This window comes from Pinus tabuliformis, chromosome 7, assembly GCF_031772625.1.
Source record: "Pinus tabuliformis cultivar Carrire ecotype Pingquan chromosome 7, CPIR1, whole genome shotgun sequence".
Taxonomy (NCBI): Eukaryota; Viridiplantae; Streptophyta; class Pinopsida; order Pinales; family Pinaceae; genus Pinus; species Pinus tabuliformis.
This window is the reverse complement of record NC_142293.1, coordinates 1794960353-1794978958: the sequence shown is the minus strand read 5'-3', so window position 1 is coordinate 1794978958 and position 18606 is coordinate 1794960353. Positions and strand designations below refer to the sequence as shown.

At 38.2% G+C, this 18606-nt stretch overlaps 1 protein-coding gene across 1 annotated transcript in view; it reads right to left on the bottom strand.

The window, feature by feature from the left end:
- Positions 1–406: 406 nt before the first annotated feature.
- The window catches only part of LOC149255515 (uncharacterized), a 38653-nt gene continuing 20453 nt past the window's right edge, over positions 407–18606 (bottom strand). The window contains exons 4-6 of the mRNA XM_089455065.1: positions 992–1041; positions 706–763; positions 407–567 (exon numbers count right to left, since the gene is read on the bottom strand). Of these exons, the coding sequence (XP_089311191.1) occupies positions 407–567; positions 706–763; positions 992–1041 (269 nt within the window). The remainder of the gene's footprint in view (positions 568–705; positions 764–991; positions 1042–18606) is intronic.

The window sequence follows — 18606 nt, the reverse complement described above, 5'->3', positions numbered from 1 at the left end:
ACCTAGTTCACTCTCTGACCTAATTCGCTCATCTAGTGATTACCCCAATCAAATGAAATCAAAACAACCTATGTGCATCATAACTAGCCTAAAACCCTAATCCATCCAGCCCCCTTGGCTGTGATTCTTTGGAGAGAGCCCTCTTCGGCTTGGTAGGGCTAGCTACCAAGTCAAAAGATTGGTTTGTGGCTACCTCAGTTGGACTCTTCCTCAGCCTTGGAGATCCAGAGGAGTGATAACACAACATATACACTTTATACATGTATGTTGATAAAAGAATGATGAAATTCCCTACTTCTCAACCTCAAAACTGAGTAATATCTTATATGGCTACACCAAATGCAACCCATGAGGATTAACACAACCTTATTGCTTCTTTCAAGTTCATGCCAAATAAAGTAATCTCCTATCCTTCAGTCCACATCTGCTGATCTTTATCATTTCTGTGCTCAAACTCCATAAGTCCACAAGCTATTTTAAGACCAGAATAACGTCTTTTTTCTCCTCCCTCTGATAATTCTCTACCAGGCCATGCTGGTATGTCTTTGCATACATCGTAGACAATACCTGGCCACATGTTCAACAAGTGCCTAATTATTAGAAGAAATGGCAGAGAATTTCCTAAAATCACTAGTGGAGTAGGAAAATAGATTTTTGAATGATTACAATATACTTTAAAAGGGCACATCTAATTTCCTTGCTCACTCTTTTTCTTATTTGAGAATTTACCACTGGTGTGCTTGCTCTTAAGTTTCACCACCACCTGCATCGTATTTTGGACATTTAAGAAAACATATATCCAATATCAAAGGGGGACTATTACCAAAATTTCCATACAAAAAAAAATTCACTAGGTAGGATCTGAATCAAGTAACAAAAATATAAAAAATTGAGACTGAAATTTCTCAAGACACAATGTATACCTGTTACTGTGCAAGACTCAAATATGACATTTAAAGAGAAAATATAAACAAAAGATTGATGTGTTCACCTGTGACCTCTTGTTGACATAAACGATAACTTGTTTCCAGCAAATTGCGCCTGACACCAAGAAAACATAACTAATCAATTAAAACCCAAATTTATTGAAACTTCCCAAACAACCATTAGCTTGAATAATAACACTACATTTTCTTGTGTGCTTTAGAAGTTCCGCTCCTCTTTCAGAAAAAATCCTGGGAGAAGATATCTGACTCAATATCCTCATAAACTAACACTTCACATAACCCAACTACCGGATTGGGCTCCTTTTCATATGGAAAAATAGGTGCATGGTTCCATAATTCTCTCTATGCTCTTGCCTTCAGAGTTGGCCGCTCCATGCAATGCTAGTTGATCAGGATACGAATTTTATGAGATATTCCAAAAACATGTGAAATATCCATCTATTAAAGACCCAAGTTATTAACTCCATACAAAATGTCCCAATGTCAAGTCATCTACTAATTCAAAGATGATCAAACATTGATTGCATAGAGGAAGATAGAATTTAATAAAAATATGGCACAACAACCCACAAACTTGTATTAATATTGTGTGCAAGATCTAACAGGATATTATGGAATTCAACTTTTGGCTAGAATTAACAGATTATAATTTCATTGTGCAAACATAAACTTGAAAGTGATAGTGGAATCAATGACTAATGTAATCAATGGATGCATTTTAACAAGGAAATCTACTCTATTCAGTTTTTCTAAATGGATGCCAATTGCTTGAAAGGTTGTTCTTTAGGAAAATTTGAGTACCTATGGTCTTGGGTGGCACGAAACTTAGGGTTGTAATATCTCTAGGGTTTTTAATGTTGATAGAAGAGCTTACCGCGAATTCCATTTGTTCTCTATCTACAACTTCCATACTTGTCTTTGACCAACTACTCTCACCACTACCAGAAGATGTAGTAGTTGCAGTTGCAACTAAAGCAACTACAAAACCTACACCAGTAACTAAAATAACTACATGGACTTATGCATTATGAATGCAGGTCTCTTATTTTTTCTTCTCTTTTATATGTTTCAACCACCGTCCTGTTGTGCTTCCCCCAAAGTGTGTTTTTTTGAGTTGACAGTCTTACAGAACTACCAATAAATTAAAATTTGTAAGGTTCGATTCTCCAAGCAAATGCTAGCTATCTTTGTACTATATCATAATCTAGATAAGATACCAAACACATGTGGCACGTCTTGGCAATAGAAGGGGGTTGTAATAATGTCTCTGCCACTACAGATAACAATTCATACAGCATCACAACTGCTCATCCTATCTCATCCTTCCATGGGCACTTTCATCAGCCATTATAGTTGGAATTCCATGATAGAGAGCGTCAACAAAGGGTTTGAACCCTTGACCTCGAAGGAATTGTTCATAGGCAGTGGCAACCCACTATGATCCCTTCCAAGAATTCAATAGCTAGAGGCAGATGACTAAAATCTTGATGAATAACCAGTCAAAGAAGCAACAACGGGTGCAAGCAATTCGAGCACAGTCGAAGAAGGAACAACACGGGTAAGAAATTTGAGTAGTAGCACATTAGACACAACCACGCATGGACTACAATTCGATGTACCCTTGGGTATATTGGAATCCCCCTAGGGTAACTTGAAACCTAACCTTAGATAAGTGGTCGGTCGTCTTGTTGCTACAGTACACTAAGAAAAACACTCAAGGATATTACTCGCACGTACAATAGGGTAGTTGGGTAGTACGGTTAAGGGTATAGTCGATCCTCCGTATTTAGAGCCTTGAAAGATTGGGTTGAGTGCTATTGTTGGACCCCTGTGTATATTGCGATTTGTAGAACCTAACACTCTTTTGAGACCATAGTTCCCTCAATTATCTAAAGATCACCCCCTACCTTTTCATCCAGATTAGATCTAGAAGTTTGAGTTATGATGCTGTTGTATATATCAAATTCAACATATGGGGTTTTCACAACGCAGATCAAACTCTTTGTGTAATGAGGGTTTTGGCCGCCATAGTCTAGATTAGATTGTCGCAGCACATTCTGCAGTACCAAGACCTTTGGGTTTCTATTACAACAGTCCAAGCCCGATTTTCGCAAGATATTTGGCAGTATCAAGCATTCTCAAATTTAGCCATTGCGGTATTGATTAGTTGGGAGTAAAACTCCTTTCAAAGTAAAAATAAAAAATATAAAAATTTTGGGGCCATCGCGGGACGCTTAGAAGAGATCTCACCCATAAGATTTGGGATGAAGAGCTTATTGCAATTTCACCATTCACCTGTAAGCCCCCAATTTTCATGTGGTCCCAAAATTTTCTGGACACTGCTTCAACTGACCCACATCACTAGACTCTTGATATTTCCCTCTTTCCAACCATACTACTCTCAAGTAAGCTCAAAATTTGACCAGGGCTAGTGTATGTACAGTACCAGGTCTCAAGTTATGGTTGTAGAGAAGGAAGTGGAGAGAGTCGAAGCCCTCGAGCGAAAATTCAATACCTTCCAAGCATCCCTTAACCAAATCACTGAAGCATTGGTTGACCTGAAGAGGTCTCGCGAACCCATGAGGGAAGAACCTAGTGTTGATGCACACATAGAAGGAGAATCCAACCATCACATTCATTTCCATGGAGGTCACCAATATTTGAGCCATCGGACACCCAAGCTAGACATGTACAAATTTGATGCCTCTAACCCCACAGTATGGGTGGCACAGATGGAACAATATTTTTGCCTTAACAATATCTTGGATAATGAAACTAAACTACATGTGGGAGATCTTTACTTAGACCATGAGTGATGGAAATAGTGGTAGTGGCATCGAAAATTCTATCCAGGGAAGCCAACTTGGAACATGCACTCAAAATCCATTTTTGACCACTTTGATCGGGAATCTCACTTTCTGGGTCATCTCACTAAGCTCAAGCAAATAGATACCATATGGGACTACATTACAGCCTTTGAACAATTAGCCATCTGGACTAAATGACTAGGAGATGCCTTTTAATTGGAATGTTTCATCAGTGGCTTAAAGGAAGCCATCCAAACCCATGTATGAATGCATCACCCACTTACTTGGCTAGAAGCATGCAACAAGGCCATAGAGGTAGAAGTCACTTTAAATGCCCAATCCAATCGTTCAAATTTCGGTGCAAGGGCATGTCCCACCCCTGCTACAAGCCCCACCAAACACTTAAGATTCAAAAGTTTCATCGGTGGAGATGGATGAAAGAAGGAAACAAGGACTTTTCTACTACTGTGATGACAAATACTCCCCGAGACATAAATGTAGGGAACCAAAATTCTTTCAAATTGACGCTACTGAAAACAACTTTGTTGATGAAGCTCCATCCACTAACGTGAATGAGGAGGAAGAGGGTGAACCCCTAACAGCCCCGGACACTGATACTTTAGTTATGCCAAATGAGTCGATTATCTCACTCCATGCCCTGGCCGATATTTCTTCTCCCTAGACTCTCAAAATCCTAGGTTTTCTTAAACATTGGGAAATAGTGGTGTTGATTGATAGTGGCAGCACGCATAAATTTTTCCATAAGAGAGTAGCAGAAGCAGTTCATTATTTTGTGAGGGCCATATCTCATTTCCAAGTCCTTATTGTTGATGGGGGGGCCACGAAATGTGAAGGTCGTTGTGAAAATATTAAGCTTCAAATGGGGGATTATCACCCCAAAACCCACATGTTTTCCATTGAAATGGGTGGTTGTGACATTGTCCTTGGGGCTTAATGGCTCTGCACATTGGGCCTTATCACAATGGACTTTTGAGGAGTTATATACGAGCTTTAAGCAGAACGATCACATTCATACATTGCAGGGACTCCAGGTAGGCACCCCTACTATCATCAGCTAGCATAGAATGGAGAAGCTTTTAAAAAAGGGCCATCATGGGGTAGTAACACAATTTAATGCCATTCATTCCATTGAATCGAATCTTCTGCCCATTCATCCCGATATGCAGCAGGTACTAGATCACCACCAATGGGTCTTTGACAAACTTAAGGAGCTCCCACCCTCTAGGGGTGAACATGATCATAGCATCCCTTTGCTCCCAGGTACCCAGCCACCAAATGTATGCCCCTATCGATATCCTCTTACCCAAAAGAATGAAATTGAAAAGATCATCAAGGAACTCCTTGAAGCCAGTGTTATTTGTCTCAACACTAGCCCTTATTCATCTTCAGTGGTCATGGTTCTAAAGAAAGACGGTGAATGGTGCATGTGTCCAGAATTTAGGGCCCTTAATAAGCTTACTATCAAGGACAAATTTCCTATCCTATTAGTTGATGATTTGCTTGATGAACTGCATGGTGCCAATTTTTTTACCAATTTGGACCTCTTCTCAGGCTATCACCAAATACGGATGAAGGGAGTTGACATTCCCAAGACATCCTTCTGAACTCAAGAAGGCCATTATGAATTCCTGGTCAGGCCATTTGGTCTCTGTAATGCCCCATATACTTTTCAGAGCCTCATGAACCACCTTTTGAAACCATATCTTAGAAAATTCATCCTAGTATTTTTTGATGACATTCTCATCTACAACATAACATGGGACACTCACCTTCAACATGTTGACCAGGTATTGCAACTGCTCCAAGATCATAAACTATTTGTCAAATTATCCAAGTGTTCCTTTGGCATGGAAGAAGTAGAGTATTTGGGACACATTGTGGGTCGTGAAGGAGTGAGGGTTGATCTGAAAAAGATTCAGGCAATGCAATATTGGCCCCAACCAAAAACCTTAAAGAGTTTGAGGGGATTCTTAGGTCTCACGGGCTACTATCGCAAATTTGTCCACAATTATGGACGCATTTCCTGAACCCTCACTAATATTCTCAAGAAAAATTCATTTCTTTGGACTGAAGTAGCTCAACAGACCTTTGTAGCTCTCAAACAAGGCATGTGCTCCACTCCAATATTGGCCCTACCAGACTTTACAAAATCTCTTGTGATTGAATGTGATGCTTTAGGTACAGGCATTGGAGCAGTGTTAATGCAGGAAGGTAGACCATTGGCTTTCACGAATCAACAACTCAGTGGCAAACATCTGGGTCAATATACATATGAGAAAGAAATGATGACCATCTTACATGAAGTAGACACTTGGCGACCATACTTATTGGGGCATCGTTTCCAAATCCACACTAACCATCATATCCTAAGCAACATTTATCGTCGCCACAACAAAACAAAAATGTTGGGATATGATTATGAGATAAATTACAAGAAGGGGGCATGACAATGTAGTGGTTGATGCCTTATCGTGCCAATTTGGGGATGAGGGAACCCTTTTTGTCCCTCTTTATACCCGTACTAGATTGGATTGAAGAATCCATTCATGAATGCTTCTCTAACCCATCTATGTCCCAACTCATTAATAGATTAAGAGTAGATCTTAATTCCTTAGATGACTACTCTTGGAAGGATGAAGTTCTTCGCTACAAATATCAGGTAGTTATATCCTTGACCTCCACCCTCAAAACCTGCATCTTGGAAGAGTTGCACTCCTCTCCAGTCGTACGACATTCAGGATTTCAGAAGACTTATGCACAAGCACAACACTCTTTCTTTTGGACCAACATGAAGAATGAAATTCTTACTTTTGTAGTTGAATGTGATGTATGTCAGTGCAATAAAGGGGAAACAATCAAGCTACTGAGAACCTTAAAACCATTGCCACTCCCTACTTCCATCTAGATAGATGTTTCCATGTATTTCATTACAAGTCTCCCAAAGTCAGGCAACAAATCAGTCATCATGGTGGTTGTTGACCAACTTTCCAAATATGGTCATTTTTGCACTTTACCACACCCATTTACCCCAACATTGGTGGCACAAGTTTTCATGGACCAAATCTTAAAACTACATGGCATGTCGACTTCCATTGTATCTTATCAATACCTCACTTTCACCAGCAAATTTTGGAAGGAACTTTTCAAGCTACAAGGCATGCAAATCCAATTGAGTACAACTTATCATCCCCAAACCGATGGTCAAACAGAAGCAATCAACAAATGTTTGGAGACCTATCTGTGGTGCTTCACTTCAGACAAGAAACATCAATGGGTATAATGGTTGCCTTTAGTTGAATGGTGGTATAATACTAACTATCATGGAGCCACCAAGATGACGCCATATGCGGCAATGTATGGCCAACTCCCACCTTCACCAACTTCTTATATCCTTGGATGTTCCAAAGTACAGACAGTTGATTAGGTCCTACAAAATCGTGCCGCCATGATCACTCATCTCAAAGATAATCTACATCAAGCTCAGAATAGAATGAAGCAACAAGCCGACCAACATGGTTCAAAGTGATCATTTCAAGTAGGTGATCATGTGTTCATGCAAATACAACCTTATAAGCAGGTGTCGCTCGAATAAAAGGGTTGCCATAAATTAGCACCAAAATTCTATGGGCCTTATTAGGTACTTTAGCATATAGGAGCAGTCACTTACAAACTGGCCTTGTTGACTACTTCAAAAATTCACTCAGTCTTCCATGTATCATGTCTCAATAAAGCTGTGGGAAACAATTGCAGGGTTCAAACAAGTCTGCCAGAATTAGATGAGGAAGGTTCACTTTGGCTCCAACTTGAACAAGTCCTCGATACTAGCGAAAGACATCTCTGCAGTCGCATGACCAAGGAAGTCCTCATAAAGTGGAAAGACACCTCTCCAGAAGATGCGAGATGGGAACCAACCACTATTCTCAGAGTTTTTTCATCTTTAGCCTTGAGGAAAAGGTTGCTTTTGATGGGGGAGGGAATTTTAGGGTCCAACCCTAACCCCTTTATTTATGTAATAAGCCCAAGTGGCCTAGTCAGAGTCATAGTTAGTTAGTTGAGTCAATAAAGCCCATAAGAGGTTATTCACATTAATAATAATTGTAAGTGGTTGACCCACATTATATAAAAGGGACCACAATTAGTTATAAATAGGCCATAGTTAATAAATAAAGTGGTTAACCCGTATTATGCAAGGGAAGAATCATTAGGTCTTATTGTAATTGAGCTATGCTCTGTTGGAGGTTGCCCCCTCGAAGAGGCAGGTGAACATTGTATTATGCTTTTGAATAATAAAATATCTTTGCAGTGTGTCTCAATTCATGTGATATTTCTGTACTTCAGGCTATATTGTTTCGTATTTATGCCATTCTGGTTTTCTCGCCAGTCAAGTGCATGACAATCTCCTTGATGTGAAGTCCCAATGAGACCTCACACTGTTTGGAGTAGGAGCCCTAGCCGGAGTATCGAACCAACCACCATAACTCTAAGGTTTGCCTTAACTACAAAGAATAACATAAGAGGGTATTTACATAACCTTCGAAATTAGTAAGTAAGTTGACACTATGAAACACCAATTGCAATGTGTAAAAGGAGGTTTTCATGATAGGGGAGAAAAGTGCGAGTCTCTAGAAGGAAAGTAAGCATTATCCTAAGAGAGGTACATGAGAGCAAGGAAATATTTGTTAATTATCTAGCGAATTCGTTCACATAGACACAATGATCGTTAAAACAAATACAACACACATTGACGCAAGTCTAGAGCTTGCCATACCCAGGATCATCAAATAACCATGCTTCAAAGAATGCATACTCAGCAAATTCCCAAACTTCAAACATCAATCACTGGCAAATTCATCTTTCTCCCATTTCAACATGCAGAAGCTTTCTTTCATATTTATGGTTATAAAACTCTTCCACAATAATCATTTCTCAAACATCAAATTATTTATCAATCAGATTTTACCTGCTTCTTAACACCAGAACTATGCCTTAAGTCCCTCATTTATTTTATCTCCAACATTCCTCATGTGTTTATACATCATCACAAATTCTTCCTGCATGTGTCGGATTCAGTTAAATGCGCCCTTGAGTTATCATAACAAATTAACAAAGTTATTTAAACCCCAATTTAGAAGTCAACCGACTAAATTGCGCCCTTTAATTTGCCACAGTCCTCATTATTATCATAATGGAACTCATTCAAGATTCTATTATGAAGCCCACTCAATTCTTCATATAAAACTTTATACAAAAGTATAGCTCCATGTTTGCACACTTTCATGCCATCATTCATATGATCATTCAATTTAAACCCATGTGCTTTTTCAAATTTCATTCACAATCAAACTTTAATCAAACAAATGCGCCTATGGACAAGTGAGATTCGAACTTGACCATAATACCCAGCATTCTACTTCATATTCAAAATATCCAGAATTCAATTTCAATTCTCATTAAATTCAGTTCATACCTTGACCGAATCCATCTCTAAATTTCATATTAACTTCTGGGTAAGTTGAAGATCGCCCTTAGCAATTCCTGAATTGTTTTCACAATTCATCTTCTGTCATATCGATTTCAGGCTTTGTTTGAAATCGAATGTTATCCGGAATGTACTTACCAGTTCTGCGTCCAACGCTTTTACCATATCATTTCGTTTACATATATATCAACGCTCTCTCTGCAAGAGGTTGTTTTCATAAATCACTTCCACTAATCGACCCACTGGTCTTCTGCACCTCCACAAAGAATAATCTTGCAACGTTCACCGCTTCTGCATCCAGTTATCAACATTCCGCTCCAATTCACCAATCGATTTCACCATAAAAACTTCTGGATGTAACCTCCAGCTCAAACACTGCAAAGTAGACCGAATTTCATTGGAGTCTCTGTTCCACCTGCAGATTAAACACTTAATCGATTTACCAGTTAGCGCCTCCAAACTCTGATAATATCGATCCTCCTACACATTGAATTCAGTTTTTATATAAGACTATTCCGGCAATCAATTCATTGCATCAACGCATTCACTGTCAATTGAACACACAGTTCTTGAAATCGAACTCCCTTTGATTGATTATAACCTTATGATTTTATATTTACTGGGCGCTCTCAACGCACAACGAATAGCAATTCTGCTATCGACCCCTCAAGATTTCAAAAGCTTGACACTGCAGACTTGTATTAAAACGCTGGTGCTCTCCTCTTTTCATTTGCAATTAATCGAATTCAGATCGATCATTCATACACAGATAACAAATGTTATATTAATCCCTTTTAGATTGGACATCTCGCAATTTCTTTCATTACAGGTTTCCTTTGGTCGATTTTCCAACAATCAATTCCTCATATATAAACATTTAACCAGAATTAACTATAACTTCCACAACCAATCACCAAATGTATATATATATAATCTGAGATCAAAACAAAATTACTTACAAATTTTATTTGGCCTGATATTCCAAATTGATGGCCCTTACAATTTACCAAAGGCTTACAGCCTTGGTTGTTCCAAACCAGCTCTCTACTCTTCTTACTATTCTCTATCTCCTTTCCTCTCAAAACCCCTCCTATTTATACAATTTAAAAAATCATTTAATTAAATGCTCAATCCCTTCAATTCCTCAACAAACCCCTAAATCTCTCAACATCCCTAAAGGATAGATCTTTATCCCTAAAATCCTTCAACTAATTAAATTTCCTCATATCCTTTTATTAATAAAAAGATATTTACATAAATCCTCACCTTCTCCTATCTAATTCCAATTAATTAATAAAATATTAAAAATCATCACACCCCATATTTACAAATTAATATTATCACACCCCATATTTACAAATGGAGAAAAAGGTCTTGATGCTCCCGCATCACACATTCAACAAAATTAGCACTGAAGCTAATGAAGTAGTTCAATTTCTTCAGTACATATGAACATAAGATATACCACAAACATCTAAAGAATAGTCTTACAATATTCACAATACATGCATGAAAGTGTGTTGGCTCAATGAGGTTCAGATGATTAAGAGAAATATCCAAGTACACAGTTACAATGGTGAGACACTACCTCCAATAGTGGAACATTAAGTCACTTCTTACTTCTCCAAAGAATAGACTTCTCTCTTATGCCAAGTTGGAGGAGCTAATACTAGCTCTCCAAAGTCTAAGCCTCCAAAAGGCCCTTTACTTGATTTATGAGGTTTATTTTATAGCAAGAGGAATGACCTTTCATATCCCTTATGATTCTTGAGTTATCCTCATGACTTTTGGACTTCTAAGTGACCTTTGAACTTCTATTGACTCTTTGGTCCACATGTGATTTTTCATATTCCACATGTGACTCTTGGACTTCCACACATTTATATTTTGTCAGTTTTGAAAATACATAATTATATTCCACATCATGTGGGAAAATACATGGACAACATAGGACTATGTGATGACACTTTGAGAGGCCATGAGTTGGCCACTATGACATAAGACTTCATTATGATGTATCCATGCCAAGTGCCTCTCCTTGCTGCTATGTCTTTCATTCTTGATGATATATTTGATCTGTACTTCATCTTCACCCTCCAAAGGGTCTTGGATCAGTGTTGGAACCTTCTGAGTCATCATCATGAAATGTCATCATTTTGTCATGGTCAAAGATCTCTTAATTTCTTCATGACGGTTCTTTTTGGTGCTTCTTCTCTGCAAGTGGCTCTTTGTTTCTTCTCCTTGACATCTTCCTTGAGCATCACCTTGCCATGTTGAGATGGTATGCCTACCAATGAAGTTCACTCATGAAAAGGAAAGATCATTTCGAAATCATCTATTCTACCCCTACTTTACTCAAGGAAGAAGTTTATTGTGATGGGCTTGTGTAAGAGTTGAGAGAGAGAGACTAGTTGGGAATTGTGCAATTAAGCTTAGTAGTGGTTGAGGAAAGACGCCACTATTCACTGGAAATTTGCAATGCACTATAAGTAGGGGTTCTTCATGGTTCAATGGACTGAGCAAGTGTAAGAGGCAAGGCTGATGATCTTGTTAATTGAAACTATGCAATGCGTAGTGCTTAAGGGAGAGGGAGGCAGTGATAGCACAATTGAGCTTCACAGTGACTGAGGGAAGACCTCACTATGCACTAGAATTGTGCAATGTGCATTGTGAGACAAGATAGAAAAATGCATAGTGTAGTGAAGGGTTCCAGTCAGTAGAGGAGGAAAGACTAGGCATTACAACTACACAATGTGCAATGCTCGAGGAGCATACTCCTATGCTTGTGCAGTTGAGGGTTGTAGTAGGATATACATGGATTGAATGTCTATGATAAATGTGCAATTCATAGAGGGAGGCTCATTGGAAGAGAGGATTACACAGATGACTGAGGCAAGTGATCTGAAATGTTGGGAAAACTTGTTAATGCTGTGCAAGCTCCCTCATCAATATTAAAAATGTGTCTATGATCGTCTCAAATTAACCAAAATGTGAAGGATTATGTGTCAAGTATTGAGTGTCTTTTATGAGAAATTTATGAGATTAATTAGATGTTTACAACACATATACAACAAGTAAATTATAGATAAATAAAACACAACAAACTCATAACAAAAATCTTATAAAGGAGTTCACCCCTCTTGGGCTACATCTCCTTGGACCTACTTCAATGGCTAGGCCCTCTCTGGATTAATGGTCAATTCTCTGATTACATGCACCTGTAGTGTTCCAATGGCTTTGAAACCTACTCCATTGGATTCAGAAAATCTAAAAACCCTAATAATGACCTTCCAAGCTCTGCAATTGGACTTCAGCTGATCTAGGCTTGACCTCCTCTCCTAGTGGCCCTAGGCTTCCTTAAACTTAAACGTAGTAAACTCACATACATAAATGCATTTCTCCCTCTGCAACCTATTCCATTGTGTTTAGAGCATAATCACCTAGGAATGACTCTTTCTGAGCCAAAAATGGTCGAAATGTGAAGAAGTTATGGTCTCTTTAGTTTTCCCTAGGAAAACTCCACCAAAACTGGAGAAATTCCAGTTAACTCCACCAAATATGGAGGAATTGCTGAATTTATCGGCTCGCCAAACTGTCGCCAACCTAATCCCAAAATTTATTAACGATTAAGCATAATTTAATTAGAACTAATCCTCCACTTAGCGCTTTAATCATGTGGTTAACACTTAATGCTAGTGGTTAAAGGTTTGTTGGTCACATGCTAGCAGTTACCGTTAGCCTTACCTCCAAATTTCACGATGCTATCACATCAAATAGAAATGGCGCTCATATTTTATTAAGACATATGGCCATGGTATAACAGTGGTGCTTGGTGCTTTTATAGGCGAGGTCACAGGTTCGACTCCCTGACTTGCCAATAAACTTTTAAATGACCTTTGAGAGGGCACGTTGTTAGGTTCCTATACCAATAGGAGTCATAATTTTGAATGATTAAGGTTAAGCCTTGTAATATTGTACATACCTTTGCTTTTTGCAAATGTTTTCCATATTATAAAAATTAAAAAATGTAAAGAGGGTATGTCTTAAAAGATAAATCAAAGGACAAAAGAATAAGAGAAGGTAAAAAAAATGAAGATATATGAACCCCAAAAACAAAAAGACCATGAAAGTGTGCAAGTCCAAATGCCACTACTATTTACTTTTTATGCTTAATAATGATTGTGTGCAACTTGTTATTCATGCCATGATCCATGGTAATCAAACAATTTAATCTTGGTTATTCCATGCTTTGAATTTGATGCTTATAGATTAGAGAATAAAATTTGACCAAACAGTTCAATCTTGGCAGATCATAATTAGGTAGAGAAAATAAAAAGAGCTCATAAGCTTAATCTGAGCCCTAGGATGATTAAGGTTAGAATTAGATAGATTTACTCTCCAAAGAAAAATAGATGAATAAGGGTCTGCTAGCCTAAATTCACCCTAAGAAATGAAGAAAATATGTTAGAGGTAAAGGGTAAGTAGAAGAAAGGTTGTTGAACTACCAAAGTTACTTGGATCAAAGAACATGCATCATGCTTAGATACATCTTTCAACATGTATGGTCAACTATGAAGGCAAAGACAAAAATTTACAAGTTCATATGATTAACTTCCCCTCATTCACTTTTCCCCTTTACTTACTAATTTCCTATCAACAATTATGTCCTAAGTACTTTTAACCCTACAAGTCAAAGAGGCTCAGAGCATTTATCTGACTTTTGGAGGGACCGGACCCTCGGCTTAATGACTTACGGATGCAAGTACTAGAATCCCCTTCATAAAACCCATTTCCCCTCATTACCCTAAGAAAACCCCTTTTCCTAAGGTTAAACACCATTTACCTAGGAAAAGTAAAAAACCCCCATATAAACCCCTTTCCTAAGGTTTAAACACCTTTTTTTCCTAAGGAAAACGATATCCCACATGTGAAACCCTTTCGCACAAAAAAACCCACTAAAAATCCCTTTTTCTTAAGTTCAAAGCTAAATGCGCAATCACATGCTTTTTGCCCATTTACTTAGGAAAAAAACCCATCTATCGCATTTCATATTAATAAACTAACTCTATTACATAAAACCCATATAACCCCTCTTCCCATAAATATATCTAAATCCATAATTAATATACCCCTGCTCCTTAGTTTAAATAAAAAGTATAAAAATTACCCCTTACCCCACTAAAACTTCACTTAGATTACCTTACCCCGGTAAAACTAAGTTAACCCCAGTAAAGCTTGAGTTAATCCTGCATCGGGCCTCACTCGACTCCCTAATCCATCTTAAAGCCCAACCTGATCACTTAACTAGGACTTAAGCTTAAACGGTTTAAACCCCTGGGCCCCCCCTCAACCTCCATTTATTTCCCCCGCGCAACTCTCCCACTCGACCACTATTAGATTGTAGTCCTGCAGATCTAACGGCCTATATCAATATCGGCCGAACCCAATCACCTAACTTTACCCGCCCAATAAGGCAATATTCCACTGTCTCCTGATGGCTACGTGTCGCGCTATAAAGCTCATTGGACGACCCCTCTCCAAAACCGTCCACGCCTCTAAAGCAGTGTGACAGCCTCTTAAAACTGCTTCCCCGCCGTCCCGATAAACCGCCCGTCCTCTATAAAATATGAATATCGTGCCTTTTTCAAATAATCCGCCTGTTAAAGATTCAAACCCCGAAAAACCCTTGTTTTCTTGCCATTTCGCTAGTTTCACAGCACAGACCTATGAAACCCTTCAACGCCTCTGCGATGCGATTTCACCTCCGTTCATGCCAAAAAAGAACTGCCCCGACCTTTCCCAAGTATCCTTGCGCTAAAGAAGCTATCCATCACCTTCCATGCAGACCAAAGATTTCTTAATTATTATTGGTTTTCTCAGGTTATCAGATTGAGATCAGAGTTTGGATAAACAGTCCTAATAGTAGTCAAAGGAACCTATTTACTCCAAGACTTGACCATAAACCTGTTAAAAGCACAAATTCAAATAAAGAAGACTAGCGATACAAGGAACGAATATGAAGACCCTTACACTCAGAGCCAAGAAGAAGACAAAGACAGAGCAGTGACAGTTCAAAACAGAGGAGCAAGACCAAGATGCAGTCAGAATCCAAACAAACCATACACACTGAAACTTGATCAAAATCGACTTCCAATTGCTGATACACATAAAAAACATAACAAATTACTGTTGAAAAACCCAGTTTAAGGTTAATTATAACAGTAAAAGGAAGAAACACAGAAAAGATAAAGAACGGGTCATTAGAGTGAAAGAATATCAGTGACAAAGAGTATCAGATGAAAGACACAAGTAAACACAACCTCCAGCGTAAATGATTCAAACAGCCAGAGCATAAAGAGCTAGAAATAAACCATAATAGCCAACAACACCACAATAAAAGGGACAACATGAATCAGTTCATTAGCTGCCTCTATCTTCCTGCGAGAAGATATTTTCTATTTCCTAGATTAAATCTCAATTCAGTTTGAGATATTTGTAATAACACCTTAGTATAAATACTTCACAAATTGAAGTATGTAGGGTGGATTCTTAGACATTTCTTTAGACTGCTTGATTGAAAGACTGTAAAAGCTATTGGAGCATTGACTGAGCCAACAAGATGGATTGGTGAATAAAGACAAGATATTTCAAAGGATTCATGTGCAGAGCGAAGTGTAGACAAGTATTTTCTATCGTTGATGTTATCTCTTTAAGTTTTCATACTGTTGATCTAAATCTGGATGCCATAACTGGAAGTATTATATCAAAATCTATTTAATTACACTTTGCTATAACAGTTAGGAAAATCTATGTTTTCTACAAATGATCTAATTTAAGGAATTCTCAATTGCTCCTTAGTTCAGGTTGTTTCTTTTAATTTATAGCAAAGGATTCTTAATTGCCCTTTGTTTATGATTACCCTCCCATTCCTCGTTTCAATCCCGGTCTGAGAATTCTTAATTGCTCTCTCACCCTAGTTAAAAGCTTTTCCATCCCTCTGGCCTAAAGACCTGCATTTTACTCTGCTATCTTGCCCTTTGAACATTCCCTTTAGTGAGTTGATCCAGTTTGCTGCCTTTCTTTTGACTCCATATGCCCAATGGTCTAGAGACATCATTCTATCCATCTGTTTAAAGATCCCCAACACCAAATCTTTCATTACAAATAAAAAACCCCCTGAACCTTAAGAACTAGCCTAAAATTTCAGCAAAACAAAGCTAAATCATATAGAGAGAGCCCTCTCTGGACTTAGGTTGGCTAGAGCCTAAGCCTAAAAGTTGGTTTGTGGTTACCTGGGTCATTTTCTCTCTTCTTATAACTTCTAGAGAAAATTCTGAGTGATAACATAGTGGCGACTCCGCTGGGGACCCAACAATTCGTCAGACCTAATAAAGCTTTAAGAAATTCCTGATTATGAATTTTAAGCCTCTTAAAGTCGTTTGTTAGAAGTTATATTGAAAAATCTTACAAAAACGATTAAAAATTTGAAATTCTGGCTTCTAGGAAGACTCATTTTACTAGGCTAATCCAGATCTCAATCCTCCCTCAGTAGTTGATAATCCCAACCTGATTTCAAGAAAAACTAAAAAAGGTGAAAGTTCATTTAGTCACACACCTTTAGTTAGAGCTAATTCATGTCCTGATGAGTGGTTGTTTTTAGAAGATCTTCCCTTTGATGAGCAATTTTGTCTATCATTATTCAAAGCAAAGTCTGAAACTGAAATATACGATATTGTTTTAGACCCTGAGTTCATTGCAGACCTTGAAGTCCAATAGGCCAACAGATCCATTGATGAGTATATTCTGAAATCTCCACAATCATCCATTACCACTACTACCCCTGAGTTTTCTGAACAGATCTCCACTACTTTGAGTTCACCATTATTCCCTTCGACTTCAGTACCTCCTGAATCCCATTCTGCACCACCCTTTACCCCTTCACTCCCTCACCAGCCTATCATTACTCATTCACCACCTACTAGTCTTGATTCTTCATCTACTACTATATTAGTCCCAATTATATCAACCCCACAACTTATCCCATCCCAATCAACAACAATGGAAAATAAATATGCTCCTCTTGTTTTACCTGCCCAACTTCATGCTATGCCTACAGATTATCAGAGTAAGATTCCCTTGTTTGATGCTATTGGTCAGTATACAGCCCAACAACATGTAAACAGGATGTCTGACTTCTTTGAACTACATGAATTAGATGAAGCCGATGTTCAGATGAGACTATTTGCCAATCTTTGACTGGTGATGTCAAGAAGTGGTTTAAAGCCTTCCCAGCCAATCACATAGCAGACCTAGCAAACTTCCAAAGGTTGTTTATTGATAGGTGGGAAAAGAAAAAGAATCCTTTACAAATCCTTTCAGAATATGAAAATATTAAGAGAGGACCTAACGAAACAGTTCAAGATTACTGCACTAGATTTAATGGTATATATAATGCAATCCCAGTTAACCTTAGACCCCCACCTGACTTAGCCTTAATAAAGTTCCCTGATGGTTTTGATACTGATATGTCATACCAGCTTAGGGAAAGAAACCCCCCTACTTTAGAAGAAATGCAAAGTGTAGCTGTTAGTGTAGAAGCAAACTTGTTAGCCAAAAGGGCTAGAGTAAGAAATGAAAAAAGAACTGCTAAGGAAGAAACTTCACCATCTGATCTTAAAATAGATAACTTGGCTAAAAACATGGAAAGACTAATGGAGAGAATAGGTAACATGGAAAGGAAACCCCAATGGGATAACCAACAAGCACCTCCAATTAGAAACCCAAATTTCAGAAATAACCAAAACATAGGGAAAAATGGACCAGATCAGAACATAAGGCCTCCTTTTCAAGAAAATTATGTAGAAACATCCAATCCAGAAAATCCAGAGCATGACACACAAATTAACCTAATGGGAGTAAATGATGAAGACATTGTTTTTCTAACTCAAGATGAGCAGGAACTGTATATGTTGTAGCAACTACAGGTACAGTCTGGTGAATCATTTGACTATAAACAAGGGTATGACTCTACTATTTTCGAAGTCCATAAACAATGTAACCTAAGAAGCAGAAAGAACACTGATGTCCCTGACCAAACCAAGAAAACAATGCAAAATCAACCTAAGAAAATAAAAGAAGCTCATGTTTCTAAAATCCTCTAGATTCTCCCTAGACAGAACCAAAATCCTTCTGGCCCCACCATTGTAGATATAACCCCTAATCAACCTTTTGATGATCAACCATCCACCTCAATTCCACCTAAGGAACTAGTGGACAAAACTCAAAACACCAGATTTGAAAATCCACATAAGGAGATCCCCAATAAAGGAAAGGAAGACAAATCTACTCAAAT